Below are 20,587 nucleotides of genomic sequence, written 5' to 3'. Positions count from 1 at the left end.
TGTTGCGGATTACATCTCGGCTTGTTCCTCCTGTGCCCGTAACAAAGTTCCCAGGCATCTTCCTGCTGGCCGTCTCCTGCATCTACCCGTACCTTCCACTCTGTGGCAACACATTGCTATGGACTTTATTACGGATCTCCCTGTTTCTGTCGGTTGTACTGTCTTTTGGGTGGTCGCTGATCGCTTTTCTAAAATGGCCCACTTCATCCCTCAGCCTGGTCTCCCATCCGCATCTATGCTGGCTAAGGACTTCATCCTTCACATCTTTCGTCTCCACGGCCTACCCCTCCACATTGTGTCTGATCGCGGGGTCCAATTCACTTTGCGCTTCTGGAGAGCTACGTGTAAGCTGCTGGATGTCACCCTGGATTTCTCTCCTGCTTATCATCCTCAGTCCAATGGTCAAGTGGAACGTATCAACCAGGTCCTTACCAGCTTTCTCCCGCATTTCGTCAATGCTCACCATAACGATAGGGTTGAGCTCCTACCATGGGCTGAGTTCTCCTATAACAACCATGAGAGTGAGTCTTCTTCCAAATCCCCATTCTTTGTTGTCTACGGTCAACACCCCCGGATCCCGTTTCCCGTCTCCGCTTCTGTGGACAATCCTGCCGCGGAGTCTCTGGTCAGCAAATTTTCTACTATTTGGAAAGAGACTAGATCCGCACTTCTTCAGTCCTCTGAATGGATGAAGAAACATGCCGATAAGAGATGTCTGGATCCGCCTCTATTCCATCCGGGAGAGAGGGTCTGGCTCTCCTCCAAACATGTTTGGCTCAAAATACCATTGTATAAGTTGGGTCCGCGGTTCATCAGCCCGTTTGAGGTTCTCAAGCAAATCAATCCCGTGGCTTACAAGCTAAAACTCCTGGCCACCTTACGGATTCCCAACTCCTTCCACGTATCTCTCCTCAAACCAGTTGTTATTAATTCTTTTTCTGATGATCCAGGTACCACTCCAGCTCCAGTCTCCGCTGAGGATGTCTATGAGGTAGAGAACATTTTGGCCACCAAAAGGGTAAGAGGAAAAACCTTTTTTTCTGGTGGATTGGAAGCGGTTTGGCCCGGAGGAGAGGTCTTGGGAACCCAGGGAGAACATCCATGCCCCTCTTCTCCTTAAAGAATTTCTTGCTGGCCTGAAAAAGGGGGGGGGCATAAAGGGGGGGTAATTTTGCATCGGCGTCTTTGCCCCCTGCCTGGCAGAGACGCCGTCCCCCTTACCGCCGCGGTCCTGCTCCGGCGTCTTCTAGCCTCCCTGCAGCTGTTGCTGGTGAACGCAGCTTCCCTGGCCCTGTGCTTAGGGAGCGCGCTCCCTCCCTCTTAAAGGGGCCGTGCACGCCATCCTAAAAAGTCCCCAGCCAATGGCCGGAGGACTTTCCCTATATAAGGCACCTCCTCCAATATGGAGGTGCCCGTGCAGGTTGTTGTTCTGTGATACTTACTTTGCTTCAGCCCTCAGGTCCTCTGCAAGTCAGTCTAGTCTGCCAGTCTGATCTTCAGTCCAGTCCGCCAGTCTGACTACTTTCCAGCCCGACAGTGTGCCTACAGTCCAGTCCGCCGGTCTGTCTATGGGCTCTGCCCGCCTGCTTACCTGGAAGCACCTGCCTGTTACCTGCTGTGCCCGCCAGCCTGCTTACCTGGAAGCACCTGCCTGTTACCTGCCGTGCCCACTTGCCTGCCTTTACCGGTTGTGCCCGCCTGCCTGCTTACCTGGAAGCACCTGCCTGTTATCTGTTGTGTCCACCAGCTTGCCTACCCGGAGCACCTGTCTGGCTATCAGCCGAATCAGCCTGCCTGACAACCTGAACCACCCGTCAGACTGCCTGCCGTGCTCTTCCGCTGTACCGGTCAGTTCCTGCCTTCTGACCCGTGGGAGTCACCTGCTCTCATACAAGATCTGTCCCAGAGTGGCACCTGGTCCCTCTGCTCGGTCCTTCCCTGGTTCACGGAGTCGACTGAGCCGCCATGCGACCTTGGTCAGGCTGAGTAGATACTTAGTCACGCCCCTCTTTTCCCTCCTTGCACCGTAGCACAGAGGTTCCACCACCCGGATCCGTAACAGACATAAATCCAGTCCAGCAGAGGCAGGGAAATACTGTCAAAGTTCTGGGGCAGTTTCCCTCTCACAAGGAGGGAAAAGTTTCGGAAGATGCTGAGGGAGTTCCTTGTCAACCGTACCACCATCCTCCATGATTACTCTGTGCCTTATAATTATTAGGTATCCAAGCTGGACTCGTGGCATGAACTGGCTCTCTACTAGTGTTGAGCGAATTTGTTCAGCGAACATTCGAAAGTTTCAAATTTGGCACGAATAGGGCACATTCGGATTCGTGATAGCAAAGACGAGCAAATTTTCTTAAAATCGGAAGAGTTTGACAAATTTGTGCAGGACCGCGAATACAGAGCAAATACAGCATTTTGAACAGCTTTGTTAGCATAGTGTAACTGTATGATGAGCGGTGACATGTGCCAGGTGAGTGTGGGGGCTGTGGAGAGCTTAGAACAGGTCTGATCAGCGGCGCCCTGTTTTGTTTTTTTCCTGTGGGCGGTAACTTTAACTGAGGAAAGCGCGGCCAGCCAATCATAGCGCAGGAAGCATCTACACTGTCCAGACATAAGGGCGTCTGCAATTGGCTGAAGAAATCACATGTTCTCTCAATATAAAAAGCGGCCATGTTCCCTCAGCGCCATTATATCCATGTCACTGTTGGAGACAGATGCAGCTCAGTGTTCTCCTGTGTAAGGAGAGATATTAGCTAGATAGATGGGCGCTTGTGTGGTAGTCAGATAGTGTAGATAATTCCTGGCTTGTGTAACTCTGCAACCGCTGGTGCAGTACATTTTTGGTGTTCTTGTACAAGTACTGAGATTCTGACAGAAACAGAGGGTCCATGCCATACAATAGTGCTGTGCACCGCTGGTATAGAGCTCCATGTCTCAGTATACCTTGAATCCTTTTTTACACTTGCTAATGTGATCAAACAAGAGCAATGCACCTTTTCATTTAGTGGGGCTGAAATTGTGCTCTGCACAGTCTGCAGAGCTTCTTATTGCAGAGCACAAAATCTGGTTTTTTTGCTGTTGCTATTGTGATATTGAAAGCTGTGTGCACTAAAGTTTTTTTTAATGTCAGATACTATTTTAGTGACGTTGAACTTCAGGTTGTTTCTGAGTAAAAAAAAAACAACTTCTCTTACTAGGCCCAGTCCAAAAAATATTTTTTCCTGTGCCAAAAGTCATACAGTGCTATAAACCAGCTACTATGTCAGTGGCGGTCAAATTCTGCTTGTACGCACAATCAAACCTATATATATATTTGGTTGGCAGGCAGAGTCCACCAAAGGTTTCTTACTGTGGCAAAGGTGATCCAGTCTGCTAAAAGGCAGATCCTTTTTTAGTGGCATTGAACTTGTCCTGGTTTCACAGCAAAAAAAACAAAACTTCTCTTACTAGGCCCAGTCCAAAAAATAATTTTTCCTGTGCCAAAAGTCAAAAAGTGCTATAAACCAGTTACTACGTCAGTTGCCGTCAAAGTCAGCTGGACGCAGAGCTTATGCAGAGTAACCCAAAAATATTTTTTGCTCTGAATAAAGTGATACAGCTCTCTAGATCTGAGTTTGAAATATTTTGGAGCATACTGTATATTCTACGTCATACTGGCCTCATCCACATTCAAAAAAAAATTTCTTCTGTTCCTAAAGTAATACAGCAGGGGACATCTCCGTTTGAAATTGTTTGGAGAATATCCCCTAGGTTTTATCAGCCTCATGCACACTAACAAATTTATTTTGTCTGTTAGTAACATTATACGGGAGGCCATATCTTACCTTGTCATTTAGTGTCCCTGAAATTCTGGTGTGTGCTGAGCTATTGCACAGGAAAAAAACTTATTTTTCTTTAGTTAATTGCGTTCTCCTACCACTGTGTCTGACCAACATGAGTGGGAAAAAGAGAGGGCGTGGTGGAAGGGGGAATAGGCTTGGTGTCTAAGGTGTACGTGGGGTACGTAGTAATGTTAGTGAAAGTACTAGTGAACCAACACAAACAGGTCCTATCCAAAGACAACTGACAACTTATGTTAGAGGATGACCTACTGCACTTCCTTCCTTCCTTCCTTTGGCAGCCGCACAGCGATACACCTTGTTGATAAGGCCCAGAAAGAGCTGGTACTCCAGTGGATGGCAAGCTCTGCTTCCAGTGCCCTCTCTTCTTCCTCCACCTCAACATCACACGCAGTACAGTCCACAGAGGTGACACCCCAATTACCCATGCTTCCCCCTCGTCACAACTGGCCAACTGTCCAACTGACTGTAGCGAACCACAGATGGGCGAGTCTGTAGAACTCTTCACCCATTCTACACCATGGGCATCAGAAGTGTACTCCAAACAGTCACAGAGTCAAGGTGAGGAAAGCATCTGCACAGATGCCCAAAATTTTTTTAGCTAGGATTCGGGGCAAGACAAAGTAGGGCCCGAGGAGGGTCCTGACCCTTGTCACCAGACATTAACCGCAGGGGAGGGAGGTGATCCTGATGAGATCTGAGGCTCATGCGGACAGTACTGTGCTGTCAGGGCAACAAGAGGAGAGGGGTCACTCTGAGGGCGAGGAATGGGATAACACATTGGATGATGACGAGGTTGAAGATCCTTCTTGGTGTGAACCCAGAGTCACGCAGCCAAGTAGCTCATCTGAGGAGGTGGAGGAGGAAGACGAGGAGGTTACATTTCGCTCTACGGCGCAGACATGGAGTGATGAAAGCACGAGAAGCACTGCATTCTTAGGCACAACCGTGACTGTGGCCAGCAGCAGTCACAGGTCTGCAGCTCGCAGGGGCAGCAAGGGTTGCCTAGCATGGGCCTTTTTTGTCACTGCAAAGGATGAGCCAACTCACATTATCTGCAAACTTTGCGATAGAAAACTCAGTAGAGGGAAAAACTGCAATAATTTGACTACTACATGCATGAACGTTCACATGCTCAAACAACATTCTTTAGGCTGGGAATCTTACCGCGTTGAAATGCGGACCAGCACACCTCAACAACCATCAGCTGCTCCATCAAAAGCATCAACTGCTACTTCCTCCTCCTCTGTTACCATGCCAAGTATTGGCATGCAGGTCTCCCAGCGCAGAAACTCCGGTTCTTTACCAGCTCCAGTCAGGCTGAGTGACAGCCCATCAGCTGTAACGGAAACGAACACGCCTGCTGTGTTTGTTTCACCGACCACACCGCATGTTTCTCAATCCACCGTAACATATGCACCTGACTCATGCTCCACCAGTTTTTCTGGTTCACCATACTCCGCCCTCACTCAGCACCTTAGCTAGCCCTCGGTCCCACAGTTGTGGTCAGTTAAAAGATTGCTTCATCCTACACATGACAAAGCTAAGAGGTTGAACTCCACCATCTCCAATCTGTTTGCCACGGAAATGCTGCCTTTCTGCCTAGAAGATACAGACGGTTTCCGAAAACTGATGGCCATTGAAATCCCCCAGTACAGGTTGCCCAGTCGCCGTTACTTCTCTAAGAAATCTGTGCCTGCGCTACACCAGCATGTCGCAGACAACATCACCAGTTCCTTGTCTAAATCTACGTGTGCCAGGGTGCATTTCACCACAGACACCTGGACGAGTAAGCATGGCCAACAGCGTTACATCTTGTGACTGGGCACTGGGTGACTCTGGTGGCTGTGGGGGCAGGCGGGGAAGGGGCTGCTCCACAAATCTTGGAATCCCGAAGGCTTGCAGAAGAAAACTCTGTATTTCCCAATTCCTCCGCTGCTTCTGCATCCTCCACCTCCTCTAGGGCCTCCACCTGCTTACTCAACCTCTGCCTAACGAGACACGCGTTCCAAGGGTGCGGAGCGAATACACACCACCTCCGTACTGCACAGTCAGGGATCACCGTAATCAGGCAGTCTTCAAATTAATATGCCTTGGAGATCACAGTCATACAGGTGAAGAGTTGTGGGCAGCTCTCCAGGCTCAGTTTAAGTAATGGCTGTCTCTGCTGAACCTAGAGCCAGGGAAGGCCGTGTGCGATAACGGTGCGAACCTGTTAGCGGCCCTAGGCCAAGGCAAGCTCGCACACGTGCCTTGCATGGCTCATGTCCTCAACCTGGTGGTACAGCGATTTCTCCGCCACTATCCTGGCCTGGATGACCTGCTTCACATAGTATGGAAGCTGTGTGCTCAGGTTGTTCGCACCCCTCATGTCATCGACTTGCATCAATACAGAGGTCTTTGTCCGTGCCTGTTAACACGTTGATCTGCGATGTGCCGACGCACTGAAATTGCACTCTGCACATATTACAGTGGCTGTGCCAGCAGCAACGAGCTCTGACGCAGTATGTCATGATGTATAGCTTGGGGCAATGCACTATGGACTTGGGACATATCACATTTGCGGAGTGGGAACAGATTAAGGACCTCTGCACCCTTCTGCATGGTTCTGAAATGGCTGCTAAACTGGTTAGCACTGATGATGCATAGAATCATAGAATCATAGAATCATAGAATGGTAGAGTTGGAAGAGACCTCCTGGGTCATCTGGTCCAACCCCCTGCTCAAAGCAGGATTCACTAAATCATCTCAGACAGGTATCTGTCCAGCCTCTGTTTGAAGACGTCCATTGAAGGGGAACTCACCACCTCTCGTGGCAGCCTGTTCCACTCATTGATCACCCTAACTGTCAAAAAGTTTTTTCTAATATCTAATCTGTGTCTCCTCCCATACAGTTTCATCCCATTTCTTCTAGTCTTTACTTGTGCAAATGAGAATAAAGATGATCCTTCTACAATGTGACAGCCCTTGAGATATTTGTAAACAGCTATTAAGTCTCCTCTCAGTCTTCTTTTTTGCAAGCTAAACATTCCCAAATCCTGCAACCGTTCCTCATAGGACATGGTTTGCAGACCGGTCACCATTCTGGTCGCTCTTCTCTGAACTTGCTCCAGTTTGTCGATGTCTTTTTTAAAATGTGGTGCCCATAACTGGATGCAGTATTCCAGATGAGGTCTGACCAAAGAGGAGTAAAGTCCGATAATGACTTCACGTGATCTAGACTGTATGCTTCTGTTAATACATCCCAGAATTGAATTTGCCTTTTTGCTCCTGCATCACACTGTTGACTCATGTTCAGTCTATGATCTATTAGCATACCTAAGTCTTTTTCACATGTACTGTTGCTTAGCTCTATTACTCCCATTTTGTATATGCTTTTTTCATTTTTATTGCCCAGATGTAGTACTTTGCATTTTTCCCTGTTAAAAAACATTCAGTTAGTTACTGTCCACTGCTCCAGTTTATTTAGGTCTTTTTGAATCCTCTCTCTCTCTTCTCTAGTATTAGCTATCCCTCCTAGCTTTGTGTCATCAGCAAATTTAATCAGTTTACCCTCAATTCCTTCATCTAAATCATTGATAAAGATGTTGAACAATACAGGTCCCAGGACAGATCCCTGTGGTACCCCGCTTGAGACATTCATCCAACTGGATGTGAAGCCATTTACGACCACTCTTTGAGTCCGATCACTAAGCCAGTTATGAATCCACCTAACAGTTGCCTTGTCCATTCCATACTTGGTAATTTTTTCAATAAGGATGGTGTGAGATACTTTGTCAAATGCTTTGCTGAAGTCAAGATATACTATATCTACAGCATTTCCCTGATCCACCCAGTCAGTGATTCTGTCATAGAAGGAAATTAAGTTGGTCTGAAATGACTTGTTAGTTACAAACCCATGCTGACTCTGGTTAATCACGTCTTTCTTATCCAGGTACTTACATACATGTTGTTTAATAATTTGTTCAAAGATCTTTCCTGGTATAGAAGTCAGACTCACCGGCCTATAGTTCCCTGGGTCCACCTTCTTCCCCTTTTTGAAGATAGGAACAACATTTGCTCTTCTCCAGTCTTCTGGGACTTCTCCTGTTCTCCAAGAATTTTCAAAGATTATGTAGAGTGGCTCTAAAATTCCTTCTACAATCTCCTTCAGTACTCTGGGGTGTAATTCATCTAGACCTGGAGACTTGAACTCATTTATGTTAGCTAAATATTCCCTCACAATCTCTCTGTTTACAGATAACTTGGATTCTTCTATTCCTTTAATAGGACAGTGAAGATCAGTTGATGTTACATTTTCTTTCTGAGAGAAAACAGATGCAAAATAGGAATTAAAAAGTTCGGCCTTCTCAACATCCTTTCTTACCATTTCACCATTTTCATCCTGTAAAAATCCTATAGCATCTTTGACTTTTCTTTTACTTTTGACAAACCCCAAAATCCTTTTTTATTGCTTTTGACATCTCTTGCAAGCCTTAATTCATTGTCAGCTTTAGCTAACCTGATACATGCCCTACAGGATCTGCAGACTGCATTATAATCTTCTTTAGATATGCCTCCCTCTTTCCATTTGATAAACATTTCTTTCTTTCTTTTTAGCATGTGTTTAAGTTCTGTGTTCATCATGCCATCATCAGCATCACTATTCCGGTCATATACATGCTGGAGCAAACTTTGAATAACCTGTGGCAGAAGGGGGTGGCCCCAGAAGAAGAGGAGTATGCAGAAGGGATACCAATGTCTCAAATTTCCAGACTGTCGTCACACAGGCGGATGCGAAGTGACGGTGGATTACAGCGATCGAGGGGGTTTGGTGATACCATGCAAACTGTTAGTGAAGGTGCAAGAGCCGAGGAACTAATGGAGGAGGAAGAGGTGATGGGCAAGCAGCTGTCAGAGGATGAAGAGGATAATCATCCTCTCTCATTTGAATTGGCAGGAGGGGATGGAGGAAACAAGCATCAGTGTTACGCAGCCCACAATACAGCCTGGCTTTGGACCTCCTGGATGAGCCCGACATATGAGTGCCTTCTTGATGCACTATCTGCAACATGATCCCCATATAATTAGGCTTCAAAATAATGCTGACTACTGGGTTGACACTCTGTTAGATCCACGTTATGAGAGTCAATTTTGCCAGATGCTTCCCGCCCTGGAAAGGGACCCGCTTATGTTGGAGTATCAAAACAAGCTTTTAAGCAAACTTAATAGAGGTTTTCCCCAAGATAACAGTGAGGCACACAGTGTGCATTACAGCTGCAGTCTTTCAACCTCCGGCATGTCAGTTCGTCAATGCCAAAACATTGCAGCAGTAGAGTAAGTGGTAGAAGCAATTTATGGGAGTCCTTTCACACATTTTTGCACCAGCTCATGCACCAGCACAGAGTTCTAGTCTGACACGTGGTGAACGACTGAAGAGGATGGTGCAAGAGTATCTAGAGTTAAATATCAATACCATCAGGGAGGGTTTGGACCCTTTTACATTTTGGTCTTCAAAAATGGATGAATGGCCTGAATTCGCCTCTCACGCCTTGGAGGTTTTATCATGCCTGGCAGCCAGCATTCTCTCTGAATGTGTCTTCAGCACTGCTGGTAGTGTCTTGACGGATAAGCGTACCCGGCTGGCCCCTGAAAGTGTAGACTGCCTAACTTTCATCAAGATGAACAAGTCATGGATCTCCAAGGACTTTTGCACCCCAATTGCAGACTGTACAGAGTAGGCGATGTTGTCGTTTTGAGTGTGCTGCATTGATCTCTTGAAACTGCAGGCTTCTGTGCCTGCTCTTGCTCCTGCTGCGGTTGCTGCAGGTTTTAGGCCCTAATTTTGGGAAATGTGGAGAATTCTGATTGTGTCTCCATCCATTGGGTTGGCTGTAGTGGGACAGGTTCTGCGCTAAACTATTTGTAGTCTGATGACATTGATGCCACTTCGGTGGTGTTAGGCCCTCATTTAGGGCAATGTGAACACTCCTGGTTAGGTCTCCATCTCCTGGGTTGACTGTACTGGTAGAGGTGTGAGTCTTATTGATCATTTGGTGCAGATATTATTCTCCCCAAATGGGTACACGAACATGATAAATTCTAAATTGATTTTCAATAAACAACCATCAGTCGCCCCATCAAACACCTCTGCTGTTTCTTCCTCCTCCTCTGTTACCGTGCCAAGTTGTGTCACGCAGGTGTCTGACTGAACCAGCTGTATACCCGCTACAGCTAGGCTGAGTGAAAGCCCATCAGCTGTTAGTGAAGCGGACATGCCTGCTGTGTTTGTTTCTCTGAGCACACCACACGTTTCTCAATCCACCGTAACATCTCCACCTGCACCTCACTCACGGTCTATCGGTTTGTCCGTTTCACCATACTCAGCCCGCTCTCAGCACTGCAACCAGCCCTCAATCCTGCTGTTGTGCTCACGTAAAAGATTGTTTCATCCTACACATGACAAAGCTAAGAGGTTGAACTCCACCATCTCCAATCTGTTGGCCACGGAAATGGTGGTCTTACGCCTATTTTTTTAAATGCAAACACTTCCGATTGAGTCTTCATCTCCTGGGTTGGCTGTAGTGGGACAGGTTTGGGTCTGCGTTAAACTAAGTGTAGTCTGATGACATTGATGCCACTTCGGTAGTGTTAGGCCCTCATTTAGGGCAATGTGAACACTGCTGGTTAGGTCTCCATCTCCTGGGTTGGCTGTACTGGAAGAGGTGTGGGTCTTATTTACACTGTTTCTACAGTAGTGAAATTTTTGCCACTTTGATGGCATCTGCCACTAATTTTTTTAAATGTGGGGAATCCTGATTGGGTCTCCATCTATTGGGTTGGCTGTAGTGGATCCTTCCTGCTCTGCAGTCTAAGTTGCGTAAGGTGGCGTACCAGTCCTTGCAACACTCTTGATACAGACTCTGCCTGCTTCACTCCTGATACTGACTCTGCCTGCTGCACTCCTGATACAGACTCTGCCTGCTGCACTCCTGATACAGACTCTGCCTGCTGCACTCTGATGATTCAGACTCCGTCTGCTGCACTCCTGATACAGACTCTGCCTGGTGCACTCTGATACAGACTCTGCCTGCTGCACTCTGATCCAGACTCTGCCTGGTGCAGTCAGATACAGACTCTGCCTGCTGCACTCTGATCCAGACTTTGCCTGCTGCACTCCTGATACAGACTCTGCCTGATGCACTCTGATACAGACTCTGCCTGCTGCACTCTGATACAGACTCTGCCTGCTGCACTTCAATACAGACTTTGCCTGCTGCACCAACTAGTCCGTCCTATTGGGTCCAGCTACTGCACGTCCGTTGGTCTGTCCTGGAGTAGTACCTGGCGTTCATCGGGAGCCAAGTCTAACCTCACCATCAGAGGTTCTAGTGGACAGTCCAGTGCTTGCTTAGTCACACCACTCCAGGCTCTCCTGGGTCTGTGGCACAGTGGTTCCACAAACCACGTCCATGGCAGTGCTCCCTCGCAGGCAGGATCCTCTCTCCTGTTGTACCAGCAGGTGACCCCTTTTGACATATAAAGTGCAACTGAATAAATGTCCCTGTCACAGTAATAATAATTCTAGTACTTGTACACTGGGTCAATTGATGGCACTTCCCTGGTGTCTACACCTAATTTGATGTGTTTTGGCAGCTTTTGGTCCCGTTTCTAGGTGTTGTATATGCATTATTTTGGTTCCCCCATTGACTCCTATGAAATTCGAAAATGTTCTACGAACATTCGGCGAAGAAATTCGGCGAATATCAATTTGTTGGGCGAACTTTTCCGAACCGAAGATTGAAATGTTCACTCATACCTACTCTCTATGCCTTGGAGGTCCTGGTCTGCCCTGCCGCTAGCGTTTTGTCAGTGTGGGTTTTTAGTACCGCTGGGAGAATTATAACTGATAGGCGCATTCGCCTGTCAACTGAAAATGCTGACAGGCTGATACTTATAAAAATGAACAAGGGCTGGATTGGGCCAGACTTCTCAACACCACCGAATGATAGCAGCATTACCACTCAAATACAGTGTCTTTTTTTGGGAGTTCTATTCCCATACACCTCTTCACACCCAGACATGGGTATACGCTTCATTATTTCATTTATTTTCTGTTGTCCTCCTCCTTCTCCTCATCCTCATCCTCCACCACAATATCAGCAGTGTATTAAAGCAGTCAAACAGTCGCAAATCATGCACACAGGAGTGATTCAAAAATATCACCGAGTACGTTGAAGATACTCTGTACTCACTCGATAGTAAGTAATGTAAAAAAATATATATATTTCAGCTCACCTGGGTCAGCCTGCTCGGTCCACTTTCTCATGAGGCACGGTGCTGGGATTGTAAAGATCCCCGTCTGGGAGACATAAGGCAGTGATGAAAGGGTAGTTATCCAGCAACTCGTGAAATTAACTTAAAAACTAGCCTTTATTTTGAAAAAATTAAAAACATGAGACCATAGTGCAAATAAAAGCGTACAGAGGCTTACGTGTTTCTGATACGTAGATCCTTATTCATAGCATAATACAATGTTGAAATGGAAAAACTTTTAAGGCATATGGAGAAAGTAGCCGCCCACCGACATAACCTGTTCGCAAGCTCAATTACACATGAGTCCAGAGTCTCAGAAAACTCAGTTTATTTTTTTTTTACATTACTTACTATTGACAGTCTGAACATTTTTTCGTGCTCCCTGGAGTAACATCATTGATATAGGGAGGAAAAGTTCATTGCTATATACCCCTATAAATTTGGATATGCCAGCTGCTCATAAGAGATGTTTGTATTTGTTTCATTCTCTTCGGTTCCTTCTCGTCTATGATTATAAACAAACTTTGGAGAAAATGGAAACTATTTTTAAGGATACCACTTTTTTGAGCCTCAATGATAAAGCGAGACTGGACAGAGTTTCTTCTATCATTTCTTAGAACAAACCAGCCACCAATAATGATGGTCATGAGGGAATAAGACAGAGCATGAACCAACTTGAGAAATATTTGTCTGCACGCCTCAAAACGTGGTGGGACCATACAATGTTTGAGAAATATGTGGAAAACCTTATGATCCCTCGTGGATTAAGGATAAAGAAACAATCATCCATCCAGTTTGATGAAAAATTCCAAAAAGAGTGGAATGATATATTAACAGGCTGTTCTTTGAATTTAATGGACTTGCTGATCCATTATGAGCGGAGAAAGGTCAAAGATTTAGATCTGAGAATAAAAGAAATTGAGAACTCTTTGACTGAACATGTGGAAAATGAAGAGTATAAAAAAATGAGATCTGACATAATGGAGAGGCTTAAAGCACTAGAGGACACCATAGCTGAGAATAAACAGAAAAAATATAACCGTGATAGTAAAGATTACGAAACAGGCCATGCATATGATTGGCGACCTCTGCACAGACCGAATAGAAATTTGAAAAGTCCGAAAAAGCCTAAGTCTATCTTGAAAAACCCTGGTAGTAATAGATTTCCTGCGATTGGGGAAGCACCTAGGCAGTCACTGCATATGTAAGACTAGTATAGGCGACCCGCTCCTTTATAATGGGAACATTTTTTTCATCAAGCCCTCCTCTACGTCTCTTCCAAGGGGCATTGGAGTGAGTCCAAAATTTAGGCAGCAGTTGTAGTCACTGCATACGCAATAACTGTATGGCACAACCACTCCTTTATAATGGGAACATGTTGTTACAGAGGCCCTCCTCTATGTGTCTTTAAATAGGTGTTGGGGTTTTTCCTACATTTAGTCAGCCGTTGCAGTCACTGCATACACAATAACTGTATAGCAGAACCACTGCTTCATAATGGGAACATGTTGTTACGGAGACCCACCTCTATGTGTTTTCAAATTGGTATTGGGGTATTTCCAAAATTTAGGCAGCCGTTGCAGTCACTGCATATGCAATAACTGTATAGCAGAACCGCTCCTTTATAATGGGAGCATGATGCTACGGAGGCCCTCCTCTATGTGTCTTTAAATTTTTAGTGGGGTTTTTCCTACATTTAAGCAGTCATTGCAGTCACTGCATACACAATAACAGTATAGCAGACCCACTCTTTAATATTGGGAACAACAAAGCATAACCGACTGATGGCCCTCTTACAATAGTGAGGGCCGACTACTGGCCCTTTAAGAATAGTAAATGCTGTCTGATGGCCCTATAAAAATAGGCTTTGTGACTTTCAGAGTCCCTCCTTCATAAATTAAACAGGATGTGTCTGATTATGTTTTACACACCACATGGCCAGGTAAGGTAGTAAAATGTTAAAATTATATTTACTGGTAAATGTATTTTTCACCATTGAAAGCAATGCAAAAGTGCAAAAATGCATAAAAAACGCTACGTGTGAACATAGTCCAAGGTGTGGAGGAGCATTTTTGATTTTGTATATTTATTTTGTCTTATATACAATTCATTATCTTGGAAAAGATGCTCCTTAACATTTTCCCCAGGAAAACCCATTTTGGTTTTATTTTTGTATGTTTTATTGTAGGTCCGTAAAAGTGGCGTAATACTATGACAACATTGTTCACAGCAGTGACATGGGAGTCAGATATGCTTCCAGGGGTCTTCCCTATGCTGTTCCCATGTCATTTGAGCACTGTTCCCACCGATTTGGGTAACTTTTAGGCCCCCCGCAGACCTCCGGGGGGGGGTGCCAGAAAAATGCTCGAGCAACAAGCACCCAAGCATTTTAGTGCTCACTCCTCACTAGTGATTGCTCTACCCGGCAGCCAGCGATACACTGACAGTAGCGTGATCACTCTCACAGTGTGTAGTGATGAGCTGCTATGAGAGAGGTCACACGAGTTCATCAGTTGATGAGCTGTGGTGATCTGACTTACGGCACCACTGCTGCGTGAGAATATTCTCCTGTGACTTCTCTCATGGTAGCTCAAGGCTATGCACTGACACAGGAGCGATTACACTTCTGTGCCAGTGTCAGCCTGCTGTCCTATAGAGCAGTCATATCTGCTGATGTGATTGTTCTACAAGTAAGATCAACGTGGGACAGTATGGATTATTTCATCACGTCGAACAGGTGAGGAATTTTGTTGATTTTGATTTTTGATTTTTTACAGGTGTCAATGGCTTTAATGGAATGGGTGTTAGGGGAGCATTTTGGTTGTTCATTATTTTCAGTTTTTTACAGGAGACGATGGCTTCAATGGAATGAGTTTTTGGTGAGTGTAACTGTGTTTGTTATTTGTAAATAAAAAGCGTGCCTTTTTATTTCAAATAAAGGATTTTTTTGGGCTGTGCCTTTATTTGACAAATTTTACTATGGGTAAGTAATGGGGGCATCTTATAGATGCCTCTCCATTACTAACCTGGGCTTCATGTCAGCTGCCAATACAAGGCTGACATGAACCCCAAACCTATTACTCCACTTGCCACCACATCAGGGCAAGTGGGAAGACCAAGGCTAAGTACCAGAATTGGCGCATCTTACTGATGCGCCATATCTGGGGCAGCTGAGGGCTAATATTATTAGCCTCAGAAGGGGCCAGTATCCATGATCCTTTCCCTGGCTATTGATATCAGCTCACAGCTGTCTGTTTAGCCTTTGCTGGTTAAATTTTAATAGGGGGACTCTGCATCAATTTTTTGGGGGGTCCTACTGTAATCTAGCTAGTAAATGCTAAGCAAACAGCTGTAAGCTGTTATTAATAGTCAGGGAACATCTTCAATTTTTGGCTAATGGCTAATGGCTATTAATATCAGCCCCCAGTGACATATGCTGAGTAGAGCACAGACCAGCCCTTCACCTGAAATGGAGGTCACTGATGACGCTTCATTTCAGGGAGGGGGCAAAGGCTTTGGCAGTGACCGCAGCCACTGCCCCGTGATGGCGATTCGTTTGATTATCCCAACATATGCTGGGATTCTCAAATGACGCTTTATCAAAGAGGAAGTAATAGAAAAAAAAAATAAAGCAGTTAGAGTAGTGAGGGAAGGATAGGGAATTTTAAATTAAAGTATATTAGAAAAAAAAGATCAGATTATAATTTATGACATTAAATAGCTAGAGATTAGGAGTAAAATACAATGTAGTTTCGGACCACCCCTTTAATGAATCAGAGTCAATAAGAATAGTTTGCTAATCATGGGCCACTGCTTTGTGCTTGCCCCCTAGGCCAAAATATGCCAGCCCGCTCCTGAATGCAATGTATAAACATTAAGAGCATAAACTGCTTAAGGCTGCGTAGGTGACTTTCTCAGGTCAGACATATGGCTGTTATTTAAAGAAAACTCATTTGGAGAAATAGTTGGTTTTCAGGCAAAAGGTCAAAGGACAATGTATTTGTAAACCTTCTTCAAGCACATGTCTGACATGAGTTCAGCTAAAGGCCATGCAAGCTTGAAAGAAAAGATTTACCAACATGTGGTTAGAATGTGAAATGAAGATAAAAATATATGTTGTGCTGCTTCCTACACTTACTTGGTCATGGGGATCTCTTGCTTTAAGATAATGATATATTTGTCCATATTTCCAACTCTCCTTCTGAATGGTCAGGTTTTGTTATTTGCTCTCATCAAACTATTGGTATAAATAAAGTGGCCACCATCCTTTGTGCAGGCCATGTGGTACCCTGACGATTGTGTCAGTGAGCGTCTCTTCCTCTGTCAGCTGATGTCTGTCCAATCATGAATAGTATGAGTGAGCTCTGTGCAGGCTTGTTGTATAACTCAAAACCTACTACTCTGACACATCCACTGACAGTGTATCAAATTAGACAATTTAGGCAGGTCCTTATTTCCATTCAGAGTTTAACAAAAACACTAGTAGGATAGTTCCCACCTCTTTGACACATCAGTTGTTGCACCAGGCAGGTGCAGGTGCTGGTTCAGAAGCCTGATCTGATCCCAGCTTCAGCTTGTTTAGCCTACAGCTGTTTTTTTCCAAATACCCCATACACACAAATGCTTGGAATGGCTCTGTAATCACTTGTTTTCTGTGAAGAGTGAGGAAAAAGAAATAGTCAGACACCTCTGTTACATACAATTATGTTTTCAGAATTGTTTTTTTGGCTGTGTTATTGTTATTTAAATGCCTGGAATTCACTGTTTCATGTGGATTTGATACATTTTGAGATTCGATTCACAGTCCACAAAAAAAAAACATATCCGGCACCATTTCCCACATGGCATCAGCGAGGTCTTTCTCTCTCAATTGCATTTGTTAAGTGTAAGCTCTTATGGTCAGCGGGGTCATCTCTATATCTCTCTGGAAGATAGAAGAATTGTAAGCTCTTATGGTCAGGTTCCTCCCTCTCTCTCCCTTGTAAAGGGTAAGCTCTTTTGATCAAGGGGTTTCTCTCGCTGTCCTGTAAAGTGTAGGTTCTTACCATCAGCGGGGTCATATCTCTCTCTCACCTGTAAAATGTAAGCTCTTATCGTCAGTGGGGTGGGTCCTCTCTCTCTCGCTCTCTCTCGCCTGTAAGCAAATATTATTAATTTAATTTTACTAAAACAACCTTTGTGCGGAGTATGAATAATCTACCGATATTTAAAGATAGCTAGAGACAATTAGTGTACTGTTCTCATGTACACCACATTTTTGCCTAATACAACTACACATGTTAGGCCTAAACAATACACCAGTGTGACTCCTGCAATATTAACAACCCTCCAACAGCACAAAGAGCTTGAACAAAGTAATTACAATAATTAACTTAACAATTTATTATTACCAGACTCAAATAGATAAAAACACGCAGACAATTTAAAAAATGGAATATGCACACATTGAGTAAAAGGGTAAAAAATGCATAAGGTCCTATTCCAATGTATTGACCGACATTACACGTTTTATTTAAAGAGGATCTATCATCAGGTCTGTGTGGTCAGTTTTTGCTCTTATTTTATTCTCCCAGCTCACCTGAGTACTTTGCTTTTTTGTTTTCGAAAATCCGTCATACAGTTCCAGAATCTGCCCAATGCGCTCGTGTTTATGGTCTTTACCGAGAGGGCTTTGATCACATGATTCTTTGGGGGACTTGCCTATGGACTGCTCTGCGCAATTACCCTGTGATCAATGCCATCTTGGTAAATAGCATAACATTTAGCACATTGGGCCTGCTGAATAAAAATGGTCTATATTGAGGGAATAAAATGGTGGATTTTAAAAAAAGAAATAAAAGGAATACTCAGTGGATTTTGACCTGATGACAGCTCCTCTTTAACTGACTTCGACAATAGTCCTACAAACAAAGGAAAAGAAATAGTTATATAATACTGACCAGACAGTAATATTTGCCTACCCCAAAATACTTTCCGCATTGGCTTCCTGTGTTGGTACCCTTGCTATATTATTTGCTTGTTTTTCAGTTTCTGCGTGTTCCATTATTAAATTATCTACATGTTTTTATCGGCTTTGTTGTGCATAATTTCAGAATTACAGATCAACGAAAAATATCTTCGTTTCATCTGCTTACCTTTATGATTCATTCCTCTGTAAATATAACACAGAAATTCATTTGCAAGGTACAGTTGATTTAAAGTTGGCAACAGAGTAGAATTAATTTCAGGAAACCTTGTTCAGCAATTTGATAGACTTTTTATGTAGTCCATAACCATGAAAATGATAAAATAACACTGGAATATAGTCGTTTTCAATTCATCATAAATAAAACACTAAAAGTAATTAGTAATCCATGACAAACTTTGATGTTTGCAGAAGTTCATAGCTAAGAACTATCTGAGTTTGCTAGTTAGAAATCATGTCCGCCTCAAAGCTGCAACTCACAAAACCGATTATCTGTGAAAGTTTCAATCACATTATTAATTACATATATTATTCTTAGATGTAAATAAATCAAGTGAATGAATGGTAATGTGTATAGAGTCCTAAGTTACATTTAACTTTGCAGCAATAAGTCTAGGAAATGACTGATATGTGTATATGTAATTGCATATAAATCACTTTTGTACTTGTAATCAGTGATGATATGATGTCAGGACACAGTATACCTTCTGCCCTCTGCTACTTTTAACCCTGGGTTCTTAGGGAAATACTACAGAAAGCAGGGATCTGTCAACTTTTTACATGCCATTTGCTCTCACATGCCACAAGTTCCTTCAGGCTTGCACCCTATTGGAGAAGCACTCCCATCAGAATTTTTTATCATCTTAATATATTGCAGTCACCATATTATATAGCACTGTCTACTTACAATTGCTCATTTTGCTTTTCTACCCAGTTAACTCTTCCCTTTTCCATTTGGTCTATGACATCACATGATTAAAAACTCGCTATCTGAATAATTCTAAGTTGTATGTAGAAACAGGAAGTCTATTTCTCTGTATGAGTCATGAGTCACTGCAAATGTCCCTGGCAGAAGGGAGGAGGAGAGCAGTTGGGTCAGGAGTTGAAGAGGGGGGTGACTCATGCAGGGAAAAGAGAATTCCCATTTCTACATAGAGCAGAGAAATGAGAATAATGACCTAGGTAGAAAGGCAGAATGAGCAATTATAAGTACACAGTAGAATATAATATAATGATTGCAATATATTTAGAGGATAAAAATTTTGATAGGAGTGCTTCTTTAAGATTTAACAATGTTCTCATGCCTGTCTGCAGTAGTACAAGCTGCTCCTATCATTGTTGGTAGGTTAATACTAAGGTTGTTACTTTTACTGTGGGCCTTACTTCGTGTGCACCATAATGGCAGTTGTACTCTTGGGGCTCTTTTACAGCATTGGCCTTCTTTGGAGACACTACTATAGTATAGAGCAATAAGGGTAAATTAGTGTGAACAGCACTTTTACTAAGTTGAGGTCAGTAAGAAAGCACTTTTACTGTGTGAAGGGCAGTAAGGGTGCAAAGTTACTAAATAGGGCGTTCTGAGGGTGAACTTACACAATATTATGTCTTAGTTTTGCTTTTTTGGGGACTAAGGGGGCACTTTTACTGTGTAGTGGGCACTAAAAGTTCACTTTTACTTAGTAGAAAACAGTATGGGGTAACTTTTCGAACTGGAATGCGCTGAGACATTATTACTGTTTAACAGCAGTAAGTGGCAGTATTACTATGTAGGGAAAGAAAAGGAGAATTACTCATGTGAAGAGTCACTAAGGGGACACTATTACTGAATTGGGAACAATAAAGAAGCATTATAACTTTGTATGGGTACTAAGATGGGTTCATTATGTAGAGTACTGTATGGGAGAATTTCAGCTTGGCACAATTATTTTAGAGGTATTCTGCTTATAACCATTGTTTTAAAAATACAATATTTAAGGAACTTTACTAAACAGAAATTATTGTGATGTGTACATCTGGTATAGGGGCAGGCACAGTAAAAGAGGATGCAGCAGAATGGGAAGGGTACTGCAAAATTGAGGAATTGATAAGCTAGAGATGTCTGAGCAACAAAGTGCAAATGTTTGTAATTGTTACAGTTTGTAAATGTCTTAACTCTCTTTTTTGAATATGCAATTGATTGTTTTTTGGGGGTATGTACAGTATAATGTGATGCATTTTAGCTACTGTGATTGGTTGGCTAGGATAATTTATTAATCTTCCATTCCACTCTCACTTTTCTATGACTATGAATCCTAAGGCTTGAAACACATTAATGTCTTTTGACTGGTTTATATTTCATTTTATTGGAATCTCAGAAAAATATTGCTGATCTTCTTGGATGCCGGAATCACCTTTTCTTTATGTTCATTTATACAATCTGTACACCATCTATGTAAACCTGGCATCTATCACTATGTTTTCTCTGTATGGTGGTAACATTTTTTTT

At 43.6% G+C, this 20,587-nt stretch overlaps 1 protein-coding gene across 1 annotated transcript in view; it reads left to right on the top strand.

Annotated features, from left to right (window-relative positions):
* Positions 1-18,600, top strand: part of LOC141258557 (uncharacterized) — a 92,700-nt gene extending 74,100 nt beyond the window's left edge. The window contains exons 3-6 of the mRNA XM_073673535.1: positions 12,755-13,184; positions 14,727-14,827; positions 14,915-15,016; positions 18,514-18,600. Coding sequence (XP_073529636.1) covers positions 12,755-13,184; positions 14,727-14,827; positions 14,915-15,016; positions 18,514-18,600 — 720 coding nt within the window. The remainder of the gene's footprint in view (positions 1-12,754; positions 13,185-14,726; positions 14,828-14,914; positions 15,017-18,513) is intronic.
* Positions 18,601-20,587: the final 1,987 nt, after the last annotated feature.

The sequence above is a fragment of the Phyllobates terribilis genome, unplaced genomic scaffold (genome assembly GCF_046119375.1).
Source record: "Phyllobates terribilis strain yellow unplaced genomic scaffold, ASM4611937v1 Scaffold_3__8_contigs__length_932513732, whole genome shotgun sequence".
NCBI lineage: Eukaryota > Metazoa > Chordata > Amphibia > Anura > Dendrobatidae > Phyllobates > Phyllobates terribilis.
The sequence above is the reverse complement of the archived record's forward strand: the minus strand, read 5'-3'. Positions and strand labels throughout refer to the sequence as shown.